The 19,027-nt window shown below is 33.8% G+C and overlaps 1 protein-coding gene across 3 annotated transcripts in view; it reads left to right on the top strand.

Annotated features, from left to right (window-relative positions):
• Positions 1-19,027, top strand: part of LOC131037116 (uncharacterized) — a 102,001-nt gene that overhangs the window by 43,878 nt on the left and 39,096 nt on the right. For all 3 annotated transcript variants that reach the window (XM_057969152.2, XM_057969153.2, XM_057969154.2), the window contains one exon: positions 15,303-15,632. In XM_057969152.2, coding sequence (XP_057825135.2) covers positions 15,303-15,632 — 330 coding nt within the window. The remainder of the gene's footprint in view (positions 1-15,302; positions 15,633-19,027) is intronic.

Raw genomic sequence — 19,027 nt, 5'->3', positions numbered from 1 at the left:
TTCCATCATCATGAGAGTAGAATTAACAAAGTGATAAATATGATGAGAATTATGTAATTATAATGTTTGTCATTGAAAATTATAATTATAAATTCCATATTTACGCAAGTCACAACAATTTACAATTTATTCTTCACCTTTCTAATGAAAAATTGAAGTAAGGGCATGTTGGCACTCCATTTGACTATGATGGGTTTTGCTTGAGTTTTTGCTGTTTTAACTTCTCTGATCCCCGCCTTTGTCCCCTTGTCTTGTCAATAGTTTAGAGTTTTGCTTCTAACATCCTTTTCTTGCAAAAGTCGTCTTTTCCTTTCTATTTGTTGGAGTTTTAGATATTATCTTATTGGTATGCTTTTCATTTGAACCTTGACTCCTTGATCTTTTACACTAAGTAATCTTTCAGCTTTAGAATTTTGGCCATCCCTTACCTTAGTACCTTTTTCTCGGTATCTATGATCCCTAACACTTTTCAATATGTCATCTCATTGGGATTAGGAGTTTGGACTTATCTTTATCTGTATGCTTTCAGAGATAAATTCCTTTGCACTTATGATCCTTGGCTCCTTGATAATTTCCTATATGTATCATTTGCTATCCTTAACTCTCGATTCTCAAAATTCCAAGATTCCCACATTTTGGAGTATTCACTCTCACCTACCTCTTTGCGCGATTCAAAGCGTCATTAATGAACCGATAAGACCTTGCAACTACCCAATCAGATTCTCTTGCCTAGAAATCATTGTGTATTTCAAGGATGCAGATTCAAATCCACTTTTAGTGGTGGATGATGAAGATGCCCATACAATCATTAATATGGTGGTTGAAGTTTCTTGCTTGATGATCTTGATGCCATGTTTAGGCTGCCATTTTTTCGGATTTAGCAATCTCCTCCTTGCTCTATACACCGAACCCTATCAATGCCTTTAATGTGTAGGATGGTTGTGATAGAAAAGGAATAGATTTTTTGATCCTTTGAACATCCTAAAGAGGAAATTTCTACAATGAAGCTTCGAATATGATGATGTCAAGGGTATGGGCAACCTTTGTGGTGTCAAACAACCATGTTTCTTCTCTTGAGTTGCATGAATATGTCAAAGGATATATATTTCTAGGTTCTCATCATTCAATTAGGGGAAAAGAGGTTGTAGGGCAAAAATAAGGAAAATAAACTTCCAAGCTACTAGGGTTTGTATTTAGTATAGGGTTTTCAGACATTTTTTGCATTGTAAAGATTTGATTTTCATCCCAAATGTGTAATGAAACATTGTTATCCTAGAAGATGGGATCAGAGGTACATATCCAACATTATCAAACTGTCAACATGTGTAATGTGTGCACTTTTAGGTGTTATATTTGATTATTTAGCTAACTAGACAACTGTGAAATCCTTGTAAAGTATTTTTTGAGTACAATGCAAGAAGTGTATGGAATTGTTCATGGATTATTTAGATTCTTTTAATGCTGTACAAAGTTATTCATCTTCTTATTTACATGCATAGAGCCTAGCTTATGTATAGGGTTTGAAGGTGAAGTCATCAACAACATCTTAATTGATTAAGGTAGTGCAAGTGGATTTTAGTCACTATATTCATTGTGTTTGATATGTCTAGACTTTGTTTACTTGATTGGATATAGGCACCAATTTGACATATGCTCAACCCCCTATCACTCCAACACACCCAAACAATCAAATCTAAACATTGTTGTCAATTTGTGTTGTAATGAATTTTATTCAGCATCACAACTAGATGTGCATGACAACATTTGGGCTATTAGAAAACACATCCATAACATATAATGTGGTAGTTCATTTGTTTTATATAGGTGTAGAACCTTGAAAATTGCAAACCAGCAAATAGATACAGGGTGACAACCTAAATAGGGTTTTATTATGCGTTTTGTATGATTTGTGGCAAGGTACATGTTCATTATTTGTAATTGTATTTAGAAGTAGCACCTTAGGGAAGCCTCCCATGATCATAAGCTTTGGGTTTTTGTCTTAAGTTTGACAGCCCTAGTGCTTAAAAGATCTTACTTTGGGTATTTGGGATGTACAACTATGTGCACCAATAGGGCTTATTCATTGCTATCGGTTGTGTTCACTCTCGTACTAGAAGGTTGCAGCTCCACCTTGAATCTAGATGGCAATGACTCTTTTTTTCATGTTCAACATCATTTGCAATGATTTAATGATTAATCCAATCTAATACCCTTTATTATTTTTTTTGCTACATCCTTCATAACTTTCATCTTGAATTCAACAATCTTGTCTTTTATAACATTGGAGTATCCTCATCCTTTGTAGTCTAGTATGTATAGATTTATCTCTTTCAAATCCACAGGCTTTGAGTAGTTGTGTCCACCTTTCTTTTTTAGAACAATGGTTCTATTGCATAAAAATTAGTTCATGAGACTTTTTTTTATACTTTTGTGTGAATTACCTTAAAAGAATCTGGTTGTGCTCACATTGAGAAGTGCTACGAGGTTTAGACAAAATACAAAGGGGTAGCTTTTGAAGATTTGGGGTATTTTCATTCCAATCCTTTTACTAAGAACCTTACAAAAAGATATTCAAAAGTTTGTAAGGAATAGGTGTAACTTGTAAGCAATAATTGCAAGATATAAGTCAGAACTTCACTTTTTTTTTAACTTGGTGTTTGGGTTGATGTCCCTTGTGTAAGATTTGGCTATGGAGATAGCCACCCAAGATCAATAAGGCCCAATGAAAAGCACAAGGAACTTAGAAGATCAATATGATAGAAAAAATTGTATTCTAATCAAATAATAGAATATGATTGAGATACAAGAGTACATGAGGTGGGTATGCATATATGACACATTGCCAAGAGGTGTGAGTATGCATATATGACACATTGCCAAGAGGTGCGAGTATGCAACCGGTGTGGAATAAAGGAGATGTCACATCTTCACACAACATCTCCACTGAACTGGGAAAGCACAAGTCACATGACACAAGTACAACCTACCCAAGTGTATACTTACCTAAGTAAGCTTATCCTATCTATAATGTATTAGAATATTTAATTATATTTTAGTCACCTATATTTAGTTCCTTGTTTAATGGTCATTTAGCTTTTTAGTTAATTAGCTTTTAGCTCTTTAATCTTTTACTTTAATGTTATGTTCTAATTATAGAACATCGTCTTGTAACCTCTATATATACGTATGTATATCTTTCAATGTAATCATCCGATTATCGAATCATTCATTCAATTTATTTTTCATGGTATCAGAGCGGGTCGATGGGATTCTTTAAAGTTTGGCAAATTTTTTAATAAAAATTCATGGCCTTCTTTCTGGAATATTTTCTAGATTTTTTTAATTGTTCTTTTATAAAAAAAGATTTTGTTTTTTTTAAGGCTTTTTGAAGGTTTTTGGTTCGTGGACGAATTTCTTTGTGCTGGGCAACAGTTCATGTTTTTTTGCAGATTGAAAATTTTCCTAGGGTTTCTGCAATTTTCGACTAGGGTTTTGACCCTTCAGTTCAAGTCAAAATTTTATTCTGGTTGCAGATTCTTGGTGGGTTTTTCGAGACCTCAACTGGGTCGTCGTCATATTTTTCTGGGTGCATCGTTTTCCGTGCCTCAATTTTTGAGCCATCGAATTTGTATTCTGTTTTCAGATTCTTGGTGGGTTTTTCGAGAGCTTTTCTAGGTTGGTCTCAGAATTTTCTGGGTGCCTCGTTGTCCGTGCCTCAAATTTTGTGCCAGCAAATTTGCCTTGGAATTTAAAAACAGTTCACAATTTCTGCTATTTCTATGGATGTTGGGATTTTTGCTGTTTTAAGTGTGCAGAAAATTTTAATTTCTGGGTTTCTTCCAAACCTTGAAATTTGCACATTGGAATTTGTGTCAGAATTCTCCTCCAGGGTTTCAGATTTTTTGTGCAGTTGCTTCTATTCTGATTTTTGAATTAAAATCCTTAGGTCTCATGCTTTCACTAGGTTGACCTCGTTCAACCTCCATTTTTGTGATAGCATCTTTGACCAACATCATGTTGGAACACAGTCAAAAGTTCAACAGCTGTCACAACACCTGGAAACAGTGCATGTTCACGATATCTATCGTTGCCTTGATCAGATTGATTTAGGCCAGACCTCGTCTTACAGGTCCCAGGGTTTTCATGTTTTTTTCTTGAAAAATTGTTTGTCGGTTTTCTGATTTTTTCCACAAAAAATCATGGGAGGGTTTTCACAAATTTTTCCTCAAAAATTGTTCACAGGGTTTATAATTTTCCCTTAAAAATTATCTCATCTGTAATTAGTGATATTCGCGTAAGATTTTAATTATCTGGGTTTTACCGTTTTTTTCCACAAAAACGATGATTTGTAACCTCAAATTTCTTGGTTTTTCGATTTTCTCCTCAAAATCGTAAATTCTCTTTTCGAGGGTTCCTATTTCAGGGTTTGACGATTTTTTTCTCAAAATCGTGCTTTGTTGTAGTCAGTTTGGGTCGCACCTGCCAGGGCGAACATCTGCAACCGTGGTATCTTGCAGTCAGTTTTGGAGTTGATACTCTTCTGCAAAAGGGTTTGCCAATTTTCCTCAAAATCATGGTTTCAAGTTTCAGTTTGGTTACCCAACGTCAGGTTGGATGGATTCTAGTACTCTTGGTCATTAACACTTTTCAAATCCAGGGAGGGTCTCCACTGCAACAGAGTGTTCTTTTCGTTTGTGATCAAAAGACTTGTAGTGTCCTTTGTAGGGTAGTTAGTAGATAGAATGACCATTAAGGGAGGGTATTAGAATATTTAATTATATTTTAGTCACCTATATTTAGTTCCTTGTTTAATGGTCATTTAGCTTTTTAGTTAATTAGCTTTTAGCTCTTTAATCTTTTACTTTAACGTTATGTTCTAATTATAGAACATCGTCTTGTAACCTCTATATATATGTATGTATATCTTTCAATGTAATCATCCGATTATTGAATCATTCATTCAATTTATTTTTCATAATGCATATAATGCAATAAAGTAATAAACTAAATGCAATAAAACAAAATAATGCATCAACTCCCCACACAAGCGCAACCTAGTGGGGTATGTGGGGTTGAATAAATAGGTCTCAACAAATGTGTGGTCATATTAGGTGCCTATGTACAAAATGGTCTCCTCAAAAAATAAGGGGACTAGAAAACTCATAGGAAAAATCTCCACTCCCCATAAGAGGATGAAGAGACGTCTAGTTGACCCCCCCTTGAAGAAATAGGGTATTACACACCTAAGTGAACTCACAAATGATGAAACTTGCTCTCAGTGAAGGGTTTGGTGAAGATGTTTGCAACTTGTTTTGGTTTAAGACAATATTGTAAATCAAGGATTTTTCTCCCACATCAGGTTGTTGATATAGTGCTAATGGATTTTAATGTGATTGGATTATTGATGATGAACCGGGTTCTTTGATATTTTAATGACACTTGATTGTGACAGAAGATGGTTGATGGCCTTTGAGAAGGAATACCAAATTTGGTAAGGATATATTGAAACCAAAGAGCTTTAGTGGCAAGATTAAAATATCATTGAGATTCAACCTTGGTTGAAGAAAAAGCAATAGTATGTTGCTTCTTGCTTTACCAATACATGTACTGAATACCAAAGTGAATGCTGTAGCTAGATGTGGTTTTATGATCATCAAAATTGTTAGCTAAATTAAAATTTGTATATCTAAGTAAGGTTGAACCTATACTTCTTACATAGTGAATTCATAATTGCGGATGCCTTGTATATGGGTAAGATACGTTTGGCAGTGTTCTAGTGAGGCTCATGTGGTTCTTGCATGAATTGTGAAATAGTGCCAACTGCATATGAGAATGCATTTGTGAATGTTAGATGAGGCTGCCACCAAGTTGACAATATGATGTGGCAACAAGAAGTGAAGTGGAACACTTGGCCTCAAGCTTGACTTCATGCAAAGAGGAACTTTAGACAAACTTACAATCAGCCATGTGAAATCTAACTAGAAGGCCAAGAGCATACTTGGGCTAAGCAAGTGTAATGTCAAAAGAAGATTGAATGATCTTGATCTTGAGAAAGTAGTGCAATAAATTCAAGTTTTTCATTGCAAACTTTTCACGCAAAGCACACTTGACTTTGCCAATGATGGATGATGTATATGACTTTTCTCACGTGGTTCTTGCACGAATTGTGAAACCATGCCAACTACATTTGAGATCTATGTGTGAATGTGAGATAGATTGATGAGGCTACCAACAACTTGACAATATGATTTGGCAACAAGAAGTGGAATGGAACACTTGGCCTCAAGCTTGATTCCACATAGAAAGGAATTCCAAACAAGCTTACAATCAGCAATGTGAAATCTAATTACTAGGAATTTCTACACAATCGATCTTTTGTCACATCAAGCTTCAAAAGAAGTCATACCTTTTAAGGCGTTGTAGGGAACTTATAGGTTTGAATGTGAGCAACACAATTAATTGCTTTGGTTCCAAAACTTTGGAGCTAGAGATTGAGGATCAATTATGTAGCTAGCAATCTTCTTAAAGGACTTGCTCATTTGTTTTGCTACAATGTTTTGCTTTGGTGTGTATTTAACTATATGCTAAATATTAATCTTCTCAAGAGTGTAGAGTTGGCTAAATTTGTAGTTCATGTATTCTTATCCATTATTTGTGTATAGAATCTTGACATACTTCCTAGTTTATTTTTTAGCAAGAGCCTTGAAGTATTGAAGTTGTCAAATATTTGACTGTTCTATCAAAGGAAGTAGATCCAAGTATATCTGGAATAGTTTCTAATGAATGTGAGAACATAGCGAGCCTTGATAAAAGACAAGGATGGAAAAGGTTTTGTTAGATCATTGTGAAGTAATTCGAGGACTTGTTAAGCCCTCACAGATTTCTCTTTGTCAAATTTCTCCTCTTGATGCTTGCACATATCACAACTTTTACACACTATTTGAAAAGCTGATACGAGGGTGTCTTGTAACCATATCTTGGGAGTGGAGCTATTGAAGATAACTGTAGTTGAGATGATAAGCTCTTTGTGTTATAAGCTGCTCACCATATTTGAACGAGTGAGTAAAGATGTAGAAGGATAATTAGGCACAAAGTGGGAAAATGCATATAGTCTAGAATGATGGTCAACCTTCCTCATTGCATTCAATTAATTTTTCTCAAAATCTTGAATTTCTTGAGATGAGTGATTTATAGATATAAAGAAGGTTGGCAAACAAATTGGTACACAAAGGACATCTTGAATGAACCTTCATCCATGCCAACTGAACCTTTCCCAACAACATCTACTGTTTTGTCATCACCTATGAAAAAGTGGTAGAAAACAAGTACACAAAGGACATCTTGAATGAACCTTCATCCATGTCAACTGAACCTTTCGCAACAACATCTATTGTTTGTTATAATCTATGAGAATATAGTAGAAAAGAAGGCTTCAAGGAATAAAATTCTTCTCTATCATAACAATATGTTGCGCAGCACCTAAGTCAATTATCCACACTTGTGAAAAATCTACCATTGCAACAAGTTCATACTTTCCCTTTCCTTATATTGCAGAAGTAGAAAGAGATGATACTCATGTATGGGAATATTTTTGAAGATGTTTCTACTCGTCAATTCGCTTAGCATGATATCGATGTTCATCATGACCAACTATTCTTGGAATAGGAACAAGTTGGTCTCTCCTAGAAATTTGCTTTCCTAGAAGAGGATTGAGTTTCTATTTGTGAAATAGAAGATGAATATGCTTTGTTTTTTCGTGGCTTGTGCTTAGATTGTTTCTATTTCTTATGAGGGTTAATTGGCCTTTTTGACTCTATGGTTGAACAACCAAAGCTTATGACTCGGAAGGCTTGAGAAGACCCATACCGATTAACTTTGCTAATTTAGTAATTTATGAATTGATATTTTTGAAAATGATTCAAATGAGGGTATTGTTTATATTGCTCCATAGCCACTTGATGAGTTTGAAAACTAAGACAAATGCAACATATGTAGAAGGAAGATCGCTAAGCACATTGAAAGTCAAATGTACATCCTTATTCTCAATACCACGCTCTTTGAGTTGTGCTGTTAGATCATTGACCTTAGTTATATGCTCTTGAATATTGTAAAAACTTTTAGGATCGAGGTTTATTGAGATAATTGTCTATTTGACAACCCTTAACTTTATTTGTTCACACAAATTTGTAAGTTTGTCTCATTTCTCCTTAGGCATATTACATTTATTAATTTGAAAAAGAAGATCAAGAGAAACAAATATATGAAAATATCCAAGTGCCTTGGTATAAACAATGAGCCATGCCATCTTTAATTTAGGATCTTTTGGTTTTGGAGTAAGTTTTTGGTTGTAAGGTGTAAACCTTGCATTCATTAACATTCCATACTTTTTTCTTTCTGTAATGTCCCTTGTTGAATCACTTAAGTTAGCCTTTTATCCTAAAGATCAATTGTTCAATATTGCAAGGAATCAATCTAAAGAATTGTATAATAACTTTGTACATGTGTGATGTCTTCTTGATGCTTTGCCTGAGTAATGTCTTTATATTTGTGTGCCTTAGCGTTGCAAGTTGGGTGGAAAAGACCACCTGTTCTTTGGCTGCTTATTGGCCCTTATAGAGTGCCTCAGATCTGGATTGTATATATAAAATCAAAACTGAATGCCTTGTGATGAAACCGTGATCCTCCTTTAATATGCCATGAAGGGGCATTATGTGAGAAGTTGTGTCTCAACATCCTTAAACTATGCAAACAACTGAAGTAATTTATGCTGAAGGTGTATTACACTCACATAATGGATCCAAAAACGTCTGTCAATAAAAACTAGAAGCATTTAATTTGACGTGTTTGTGACACTAAAATGCATGAAAAACAAAAAACATATTTTATTTATTTTCTCCTGTCAACTACCACTACTATGAATCAATTCTGTCTATCTACATCATGCAATCAGTTAACTTCATAATAATCTCAATCTAATATTATAATAATAATATAATGATATGATAATATTTTAATATAAAAAATATAATAATATAATAATTTAATATTAATTACAATATCATAATATAATAATAATTTAGTACTAATTACAATATAATAATCGAATATTTTTAAAAGTGGAATAATGAACAAATATGATATCTTTGGCGTACTTTACCTATTCATCTATAGATAGGTATGCTAGTTATGTCTCTTCCTTAGTTGATTTTACTTTTAACACTATTGTTAAGGAATTAATCTTCCTTCACTCAAACTGTTTAATCCCCTCTTAGTCAGTGATAGGTTTATTATTAACTACTTAATGCATGAGACGTCCACATGCCTTTGTTCAATCTGTTTATGCTTTCCTTGGACAGCAATGTCTTTACTATTAACTAATTAATGTAAGAAATGTCCTTGGCTTGCCATGCCTATGATACTATGTTCCTTGCTTGTTTTGCTTTAGAGATTGAACGGGGTTATTACAGCTTCCAAGTGGAGTAATTGTCTGAAGCTAAGTGATACTTAGGATGACCCATGTGAGGATAAGAGAGCACAAATGGAACTCAAATTAGAGGAAACGTGAACGAACACATCCCTCCCAAATCATTCACTGCAAGAGGCCACCCCCACCCCAACAACAACAAATATGATTTGGCACTTTATATTTAGTGTATTTACAATTGCCAGTAGTTGAAAATATTAAATGGATTTGATTTCAGTGCTTTTACAATTGCCAAAATGAAGTACATTTTTTGCTCACAATGAGCACAAAACAATAGCAATATTGAGAAGTTTATTTATAGACCTGCATTTTAAAAAGAAAATAACACATTAAAAGGAGAGTTTTTATAAGCTTTAATGAGGCCTCAAAAGATTCCAAAATGAGAATTGTGTAGCATCATCGTGACAAATTGCAAGTTTTGAAAAAATTATGCATCAAAATAAAAAAGCATTTACATTGCCACAAAGTATGTAGAAAAATAGCCAAAAAAGATAATAATGTTGAAAAAGGCACTCATATGAGCTAGATATCAACATTTGAAACTTAGGTTCCAAATTCAAATGGTTTTGAAGTCAGCATGGCATCATTGCCAAGTTTGGTGGAATTGTTGCTAGATTTGTAGATTTCCATTAAATGTGGTGATCATTATATTTCCACCAGTTTAGTGAGAATTGCTTGATATATTATCATGTTTGGCTAACAATTGCTTAATGCCACATGGTAAGGGTTTGTGTGTTGGTTTGGCCACATAGGTTGGTTGTATGACATAGGCTTTAGAGAAGGGGTACCACAAGTTTGTTGAGGTGGTTTGGAGGTTGCATGGGCGAACCCAAGGTCTATAAGACTATCCCAATGGTCTACGGCTTACAAATGTTGCCAAACTAGCCTTAAAGTGCTCAAACAAGTAGATCTTATAGGTTATAGCAGGTATGGGGATACACGGAATATTTGTTGTTCTTGGTTGTGTAGTGCACATGCTTGTCCAAAGTGATGCTAGCATGTGCCAATGATCAACTATTAAGCATAAGACTAGAGAATATTCCTCTAGACAGTTAAGGAGGACAAAAAAACTTTGAGGCCTTGTAGTAAAGTGTTTCGATTTTGACAAAATGATAGTCAATTTATGTTTTTGGGCTTTTGGATGCAAGGATAGGGTTGGATTTGAATCAAAATTCTCTAAATTATTAACTACCTTTGGGATTTGGCAATCACCTATTAAATACAAACCATGCATATTTGGCTTCTAGTGTCTAGTTGGGGTGCAATAAAGGACAAACATGACCTTATGGATGCATTGGTTATCTCATCAATGCTTCACCAATCTAAATGCAATTGCAATATATAGCCCCAAAGAGTAACTCCATAAGAATTTGGTACTTTTATCACAATTTTCTGATTCTTTGGATCATCCAAGGATGCAAGAAAAAAAACATACTCAATGTTTTAAGAAACTAAAAGATTTGCAATCTTAGATCTTCCAAGAGATTAAGTAAAGACTTATAATTTGGCTCTAGTACCATGTAAGATTTGATTATGGACATAGCCATGCAAGATTAAGGCGGCCTAATGGAAATCACAAAGAACCTAGAAGATCAACATGATGGAATAAATTGCATTCCAATCAAGGAAGGAATAAAATGATTGAGATACAAGAGTATAGGAGGTGGGTATATATAGGATACACCACCAATATATGTGAATGTAAAATCAATGTGGGATAAATGAGATGTAATCATGTGTGCTCAAGATGACTACCAGACTAGGAAAATACAAGTCACATTAAGTATAACCTACCCAAGTAGATAACTACTTAAGTAAGCTTATCCTATCGTAGATATATATATATATAATGCAATAAAGTAAATAAACTAAATGCAAGGAAATAAAATAATTCACAAACACTGTGGATAGTTGTGAGGAAAAGAGATTTCCCTAGTTTGCCTTTAATTTCACAACTCTTGAATAATTAGGTCATTCATCTCAACCTTAGATGTCATCCTTTGAGTGCCTATTGACAGGCCCTTTAAAATATCCCCATTAAAATTTGTGAACTCATTCGAGAAGATAAACTTGGGGTTGAGGCAACAACTTGATGCATGAATGGGTTGGTGAGTTGATTTTTTCATCTTTGATCATGATCTTTCAAATGAGATCAATTTTTTCTCTCTTTAGTAGTAGTTTTGGATTGCCTTTTTGGCCCTACTTTAAATTGAAGTTTGAAGTTACTGTTATGATCTTTGTAGCTCTCTTCATAAGGACAAAAAAATGTCTTTGTGATCCTCCTTTTTGCAAGTTTAATTGAATATGATGAATCTAGCTCTGCTCAACTCACAAAAATTTGTTGCAAATGTGTCAACAAACTATAGATGTTTTGCAACGTGAAAAAGTTAATTGCAAGCTTTGTTATACCAACTTGTACAATCTTTTCCCCCTTGGTGTGATCTCTTATTAAGCTAAGAATGCAAGGGTAGTTATAAATGTTTTGTGATATTCCTAGCTTCTTCCACAATCAATTTCACTCGATCAATCTTGCTTATGCTCTCCAAAATAAGAAGGCAATGGGCAATGCAAAGGGTCTAAAAAAATGATGGATGCTTCTCTTGAAGCAATTTCCTCACTACCATACATGTTGCTACACTATTAGATACAACTTGCACCACCTTTTCAATGTTCACTTATAGCACAATCTTTTCTAGTAATAGACTCAATTTTTTAGCATTCTTTACTTTCTTAGAGGCATATATGTACCTAAAAAACACCATCTTAGTATGAGTCTATCATTCTTTTAGAGAAGTCGGCTACATCTCCACCCCTCCTCAAAGCATGTGTACCTCCGTACTGGATATGGATATGGGTACGATATGACTTGGACACACATTGGATATTGTACATGTGTGCCATAAAAATGCTAATTTTCTAGTTGTGTTGAATGATTTGATTTTTCAAAAATCTGATGTGAATCTTCCTAAACTTGATTTAAAAAAACTTCAATGGTGCAATTTGTTTTCAGTAGAAACAAAACCTACACCAAATGAGGAAGACAAATGAAATGTTTTTCTATTTCAGCAACCCAGTTTTTGGGTCTTCTTTCTGCGCAACTCTACAATTTTTTTGGCATTCTAATTTTCATAGATTTAAAAAAAATTAATTGCTTATAATTTGATATTTATGTTATGTTGTTTAAATGTTAGAAATTTTGAAAAACTAAAAAATATATTCTTTAAATATAAATAAAATTTATTAATATATTTAATTATTTACTAAATTATTAACATTTTATTTTTATGTTGGGTAAACATTTTAATGACCGGTGACACTAGCACAACATGCTTACGGTACCATGTGAAACATTTTTGACTTGGAGCTATGAACCAGTGAGGTCACAAATGGGATCAGCAAAGGCACGAGCCTGCCATCACAATGGCCTAGCAGGGGTTTGAACCTTGGTGGGCGCAACAAAACTACCACCAGTTAACCAACACTCTATGGGATGAACCCAAATTATTAACATTTTAAAATTAAAATTATTTTAATTTATTCTTACTTATTTTATTATAGTTATTTTTTTAATTAAGATTTAAAAATTAAATGTGAAAGTGATTTGGTAAAGTTTGGATTATTATTGTTTATTTAGTTTTGTATTTTTAAATTTTAAACTTTTAATATATATAGATATATTTTTTTTAAATTTTAGTTTATTTTGTTTTAATTTATATTTAAATGACATTATTGTTAATTTAATTATAGGTCATAGTTTGTTAAAATAAATAAAATATCCTCTAATAACTTAGAAAATTGTGTTAAATATTTGTGTATTGTGCCATTGCTTTCTTTTTTCTCCCAAAATTGATTTTGTACGTGTAACATCATTTTGGAGCAGCTCCCCACTTGAGTCATATGGAGAGTGCCCTTTGTACCCTTTTTTGCAAATATCAATGTTGTGATCAAATACTCTTAGTATGGGCTCATTGATACATTGAAATGAAGTTGGTTTTGATACCAAAAATTACCACAAGTCGGGATTTTTTCTTGTGCATCTCCTTATTCTATGTTATTCTTTGAAGGTAAAAAACTCTCTGACTGCGTTTTGTTGGAGCTAGACGAGGTTGATGTGTTGTGAATGTGTAGACCACAATGGGAATCCACTATCCTTGTCACATGCACCTTTATTTTTTGTGGCAAGTTGGGATTAATGGTTACTGTTATGCCTACATTTGTCCTTAACCTCTCTATTTTTTTGGATCCAACAATGCAAGAGTTGTCTGCATCACTTGTTCTATCTCAGCCACAAAATTGGGAAGAAATATGTGTGAGGTGGTACTTGAGGCTATTGATGCCTTCAAAATATCTCTTCTCAAAATAGTTGCAAACAATAGTCATCGGGTTTGGTTCTAGTGTGCCTTGTTTCCAAGTGATATCCTCGTTCTGATCTTCAACAATGGGCTAGCTTCCACTTCTTGATGTTGATGCCATTGTATTAACCTAGCATTCATAAAAACAATAAAATAGTTTTAAGTGTAGCATGTTTAAGTAAAAAAAAAACTCAAAAAGTAAAAAAGTAACAATTTGAATCTAAAAGGCTAAGACATAAAATAGAATAAACAAAAAATCTGTTACAAACATAAATTAATAGTAATAGACTCAAATGATTTAAGCAAAATAATGATTTTTCTACCCGAAGCCCTGACTAAGATTTTTTTTTTGAATTTAGTTCTTTCAAAGCATGCTTAAAATTTAAAAATTTAAATCTAATATTTTGGAAGGAAATTAAAATGCTTGAATAAAATATTTAAATTTTTTTTTTTTTGAAATTGCAAATATTTTCTTTTCAAATCTGCTTCAGATTTGTTTGAATTCACTCAAACAAACTTGCAAATACTTTGTTGGGAAATTTGCTGGGCAAAGTAGTTAAAAAAGACCAAGAAACTACATTGTCGCATTGTTTTCTTTACATTTTTCCCTTTATTTTTGTTGTGTCAAATTGGAAACTGTGTCTAGCAAGTCCCAGTTGCAGACAAGTGCAGAATTGCTGAGTACTTGCAGTGAAGTGAGTTTGCACTGCGGACTCATGAAAACTTGGAAATGGCAAGTGGCCAGTTTGTGGTTTATTTACTTAGCCAACCAAATTCCATGCAATTATTCGAGAGTTGAGTTTGAAATCTTTGGTTTGATTATTCACTTCAAAGGTTGAAAATTGTGATCATGAGCACCATTGGCATGTGTTTATGCTGACCTCTTTACTAGAATTACTGTATTCACAATAATATAAAAACCCAATGTTGTTTTATTACATGCTTTAAATTTGAAAGTTTTCTACGTTATTCTGTTGGAAGCTTCAAAATACAACTATTTACAACCATAGCATATATTTGTTGAAAGTTAGCTACTGAAAAATTATGTACCAACAATAAGTTGACAAGTACCAACCTTGCCAAAGATTCAGCTGGTTTTACAATGGAATGATGTTAACTAGGGACTTACAATATCAACTGAAGAATAAAAAAGCAATGAATTGAAACCTTGACAAGGGCATACTTTGCAAAACCATTCGTAATTGGAATTTTTGTTGTTGTCCTGTTTTCTCATATTAAGCATGAGGGAAGGGGTTCTCATCCCTATCAAGGTTAGATTTTTGAAGAATGTCAAATTCATTTGTATTTTGGCAGGCTTTGCAAAATTAGTACAAGAATTACAAGGTTCTCAGGACCAAACATTTTTTGAAGAATTTTATTATAGTCAAGCTTGTTTGTTTCGATGTGAAATTTCTATTTGAATATTTTGATGTGTGTAGTTACACATTTTCTTATTTTTCATGCAGTTGATGGCAGATTCAATTATTTCAACATCACGAGTTCTACATCATCTTTTTTTTGCCGTGTCTAAACTGCTAATTTCTGGTGCGAGTGATAATAAATGCGCATACAATGAGGAAGCTGAATGCCGGTCCTCTTATTCTCTAAAAGGAGGATTCATTCAGCCTTTAATTTATACTGCTTCGTCAACTCCAGTAATGCTGAGAGCTTCATCAAATGAAAGGAATGCAAACGCTTGGAAGAAACTATGTGAGTTACTTTCAGAGAATATATGGCCTCTCTTGTTAAAATGTTTGAAAGAAGGGAAACATTCAATTCAAGAGAAAATTTATCAGGTATACTATTGCTCCTTGGAGATGCTCTTTTTTTCTTCTTTTCTCTTGGATAGATATGTTACTGTTATTTGTCTATTTGGGATTTCCTTTTTGTCATGAGAGTGGCACATTCATGAATGTAGATATCATATTAGCTCTATCAGCATTAAGCATCATTTTTTTGAACTACCTTTAATTATGAAGGTAGGTTCTATGAAGCCCGTTGCCTTTGGAACTGTGTAGTATCTCCATGTTCACTTCTTTTGTTGCCATTTTGAAGGCTTTTATTTCTAGCAGTGTCTCTTCTGCTTTTAACATCTTTCCTTTATTGATGGATAAAGACGTCATTCTCAATTCATTTAGTATAATGTAAACATGCATATATCTAGATGTGCAAACATAAACTGAAGATATCAGCCTTTGATGGGTAAAAAATTATTAGTTCTAAATCAGCATTAGCCAATGGTCCATCTTTAATAGTCAGCTACTTAACATCGTGGTCACGATATCTTTCCTATTCGCGTAAATTCAATATGTTCTTAGAATAAAATTATGTTTTACTTATTGAAGAAGTCAAGGAAAAAAGACAGGTTCAGAAAAAGAAATAGAGGAATACTATCAGCTAGTTGTATACTGTATTTTTTGCCAAAGGAGAAGATTCAAATAATGAGGTAGAAGACACTATATATATATACACACACACACACACACACTTTTTAATTTATTTATGAATGAGGGTGATAGATGGCTGATTTCAGTGGGAATGTGGCATCAAGGCCACTCTGCCACTTACAATACCGTTAGCTCTTAATGGAAATGGTAGTAAAGTGATAATCACTGTGCTCCCTTACTCTCAAAATTTTCTCAATCATACTGCTGGTCTTAAATATCAACAGACAACTTTGATGATCACAAGCTTATACTCAGTATAAGTTAATTCGTTTAACTTCTTGAAATTAACAACCACAATAATATCAATTGCACAAAATCAACAATTATGAACACAAGAAGAACGCAAGAGTTGCGTGGAAATCCTTTCAAGAGAAAACCACGTCAAAATGATTTGCTTATATAAATACTTCTTTTACAAATTTTGTAGGCATCAATCTCCACTTATCTTTGTAGGCACCAACCCATTGGAGACACCAATCCCCACCACTAAGCACCAACTTAGTAAGAGATACCAATCTATTCTATGAAGAGGTACCAACCTCTTGAACAACAAAATCTTCTTGAAGAAAAAATCTCCTCAAAATTTGCCTTAAATGTGCTGCAAAATCACTTTAAAAGGTCTGCTCCAAATCTGCCATATTCTCCTCTTAGATCTGCTATAATTCTTTGACAAAATCTGCCTTGATAATCTTTTATATTTCCTTTACACACAAATCTGCTGGTGAATATATGATATATCTCTTTTTCTAGCACTCAAACTCTTCTCCACATTTCACAAACTCCATTTATATCTTAATGAAGTAGGCTGGCTTCTTGAAAATGCATATTCTTTACAAAGGAGGGGAACTTTACATTTATATGCACCCTTGCAAACTTGGGCGGTCACACAAGAGGTCGCCCCCTTTGGAATAAATATAAATTTATTTATTTTTAAATTTTTTTAACAATTTAAGCACCAAAACGGGATGGCCCATTTTGAGTAAAACAATTAATTTGATTGCATTTTAAAGTCTAAATGGATGCCAAAATGGTACAGGATTGGCCAGCATAGATAATAAATCAAATCTGTCTTGGGCGCCAATATAAAGGGTGGTCGACCAACAAGAATTTAATGCATTTTTATCATTTGTTCATTTCTGCCTTTGTGAAGATAATTTCTGCTTTCAATCTGTTTCAGCAATGTATGCCATTCGGGAGCAAACTGATTTGCCCTTTGACATTAATGACAATAATCCACCAATCTCTCTCTTTGTCATTAATGGTAACCTTGCATAAAATAATCCATAAATATGGTAAGAACACAACACACGCCCTGTCTCTGTTGCTCCTCCTTTCTCTACTTCTCCCCCTTTGACATCAATGTCAATGGAATCCTTGAAGTTGTAAAATGGTGCAATGATGAGCTCCCCCCCAAAATGCATCTCATTAATAACTGAATGAAGAGGTTATCACCCCCAACTTCTGTGTAAGTTAATCAAAAGTATTTTTTGGAAGAGGCTTTGTGAAGATGTCTGTAATTTGTTCCGTGTAGTAATACACTCTAACTTCTTCCATAAACTCATGTATTCTCTTGCCCCATTGACCTACTCTTGGTCAATTGTGGACATTAATATAATTATTTATCAGACAGGAAAAAACACCAAAGTTGTGAATTTTTTGCTCATTTTAAAAAAGCCTCGATTCAACTTTGGTGCCTCGTTTTTACCCTCACATTAATTGTGCCAACTGTTTTTGTTGTACAAATCTTCAAGTTTGTGTTGGTTGCATAAATTTATGGTGACAGTTAATGCAAACCCTTAACTTTGTCTATCTCCCACCAATCTGAACCTCGTTTGACTATTGACCTTGTTCATGTGCTCCCTGTACTGTTGTCAGTGGGGCCAAGGGGAAGTTTTGATGCCAGTTGATCATATCAGCAAGCTGTGCTAGCTTTTGCCCATCTGGTTCACCAATCTCATGATCAGTGTTCTGTGTCAGCTAATCAATGCCAATTTCACATTGAATTCCCTTCAATATCCTTACCATCCCTCGTTGATCCCAAATGTAGGTTCCATTGAGTAAAAGTTATTGTACTGTTTTTGTAAAATTTTGTGAAGTACTGAATACGCATTGATACTGTCATCTTTCTCAATGATCGACCACATGCAAAACTAAAATAGTTCACATTGTGTGTCAGTATAATTTGTCCACATTCCCCAATGACATTCATTGCCTTGTCTAAACTTTCTAGTATAAGTTAAACAAGTTTTCTCTTAAACTGGAGAATAAGTGGCATGTGGTGCTTTTGGGTTAATGTAAATATTCATGACAAGTGAGACAAAATCATCATAATATTCTCCTTATGTCGAAGTCCTTTGAAAACAAAATCCTCCTAAAACCGTGCTTTGTTGTCTGTTGTGTGTATTTGTGGACATGTTTTAGTTCAAGTCTCTTGAATGTATGCCCTCAAACTTAATAATCCCCCTGAATTTCAGCATGCTCAAGTCCAAAGTATGATTGAATGCTTTGACAAAATTAGATCTTCTTTAGCATCGGATAGTGGCCATCCTATCTACTGTAGCATGTTGCAAACAACATCTCAATAAAATATTATTCTTGCATTATTTAATTGGTACGGTTTTACTAGTCCTCGTATCTTTGAAAAAAGCCATGTCCATTTGTGTGTGTGGATCTATATATGTATTTATATATTTCTCTACATGTTATTATCCATGTAGGTTTTATAATAAATACTCTGGTCTGAT

The sequence above is a fragment of the Cryptomeria japonica genome, chromosome 2, assembly GCF_030272615.1.
Source record: "Cryptomeria japonica chromosome 2, Sugi_1.0, whole genome shotgun sequence".
In the NCBI taxonomy this organism is placed as follows: Eukaryota; Viridiplantae; Streptophyta; class Pinopsida; order Cupressales; family Cupressaceae; genus Cryptomeria; species Cryptomeria japonica.
This window is presented reverse-complemented; position numbering and strand designations above follow the sequence as displayed.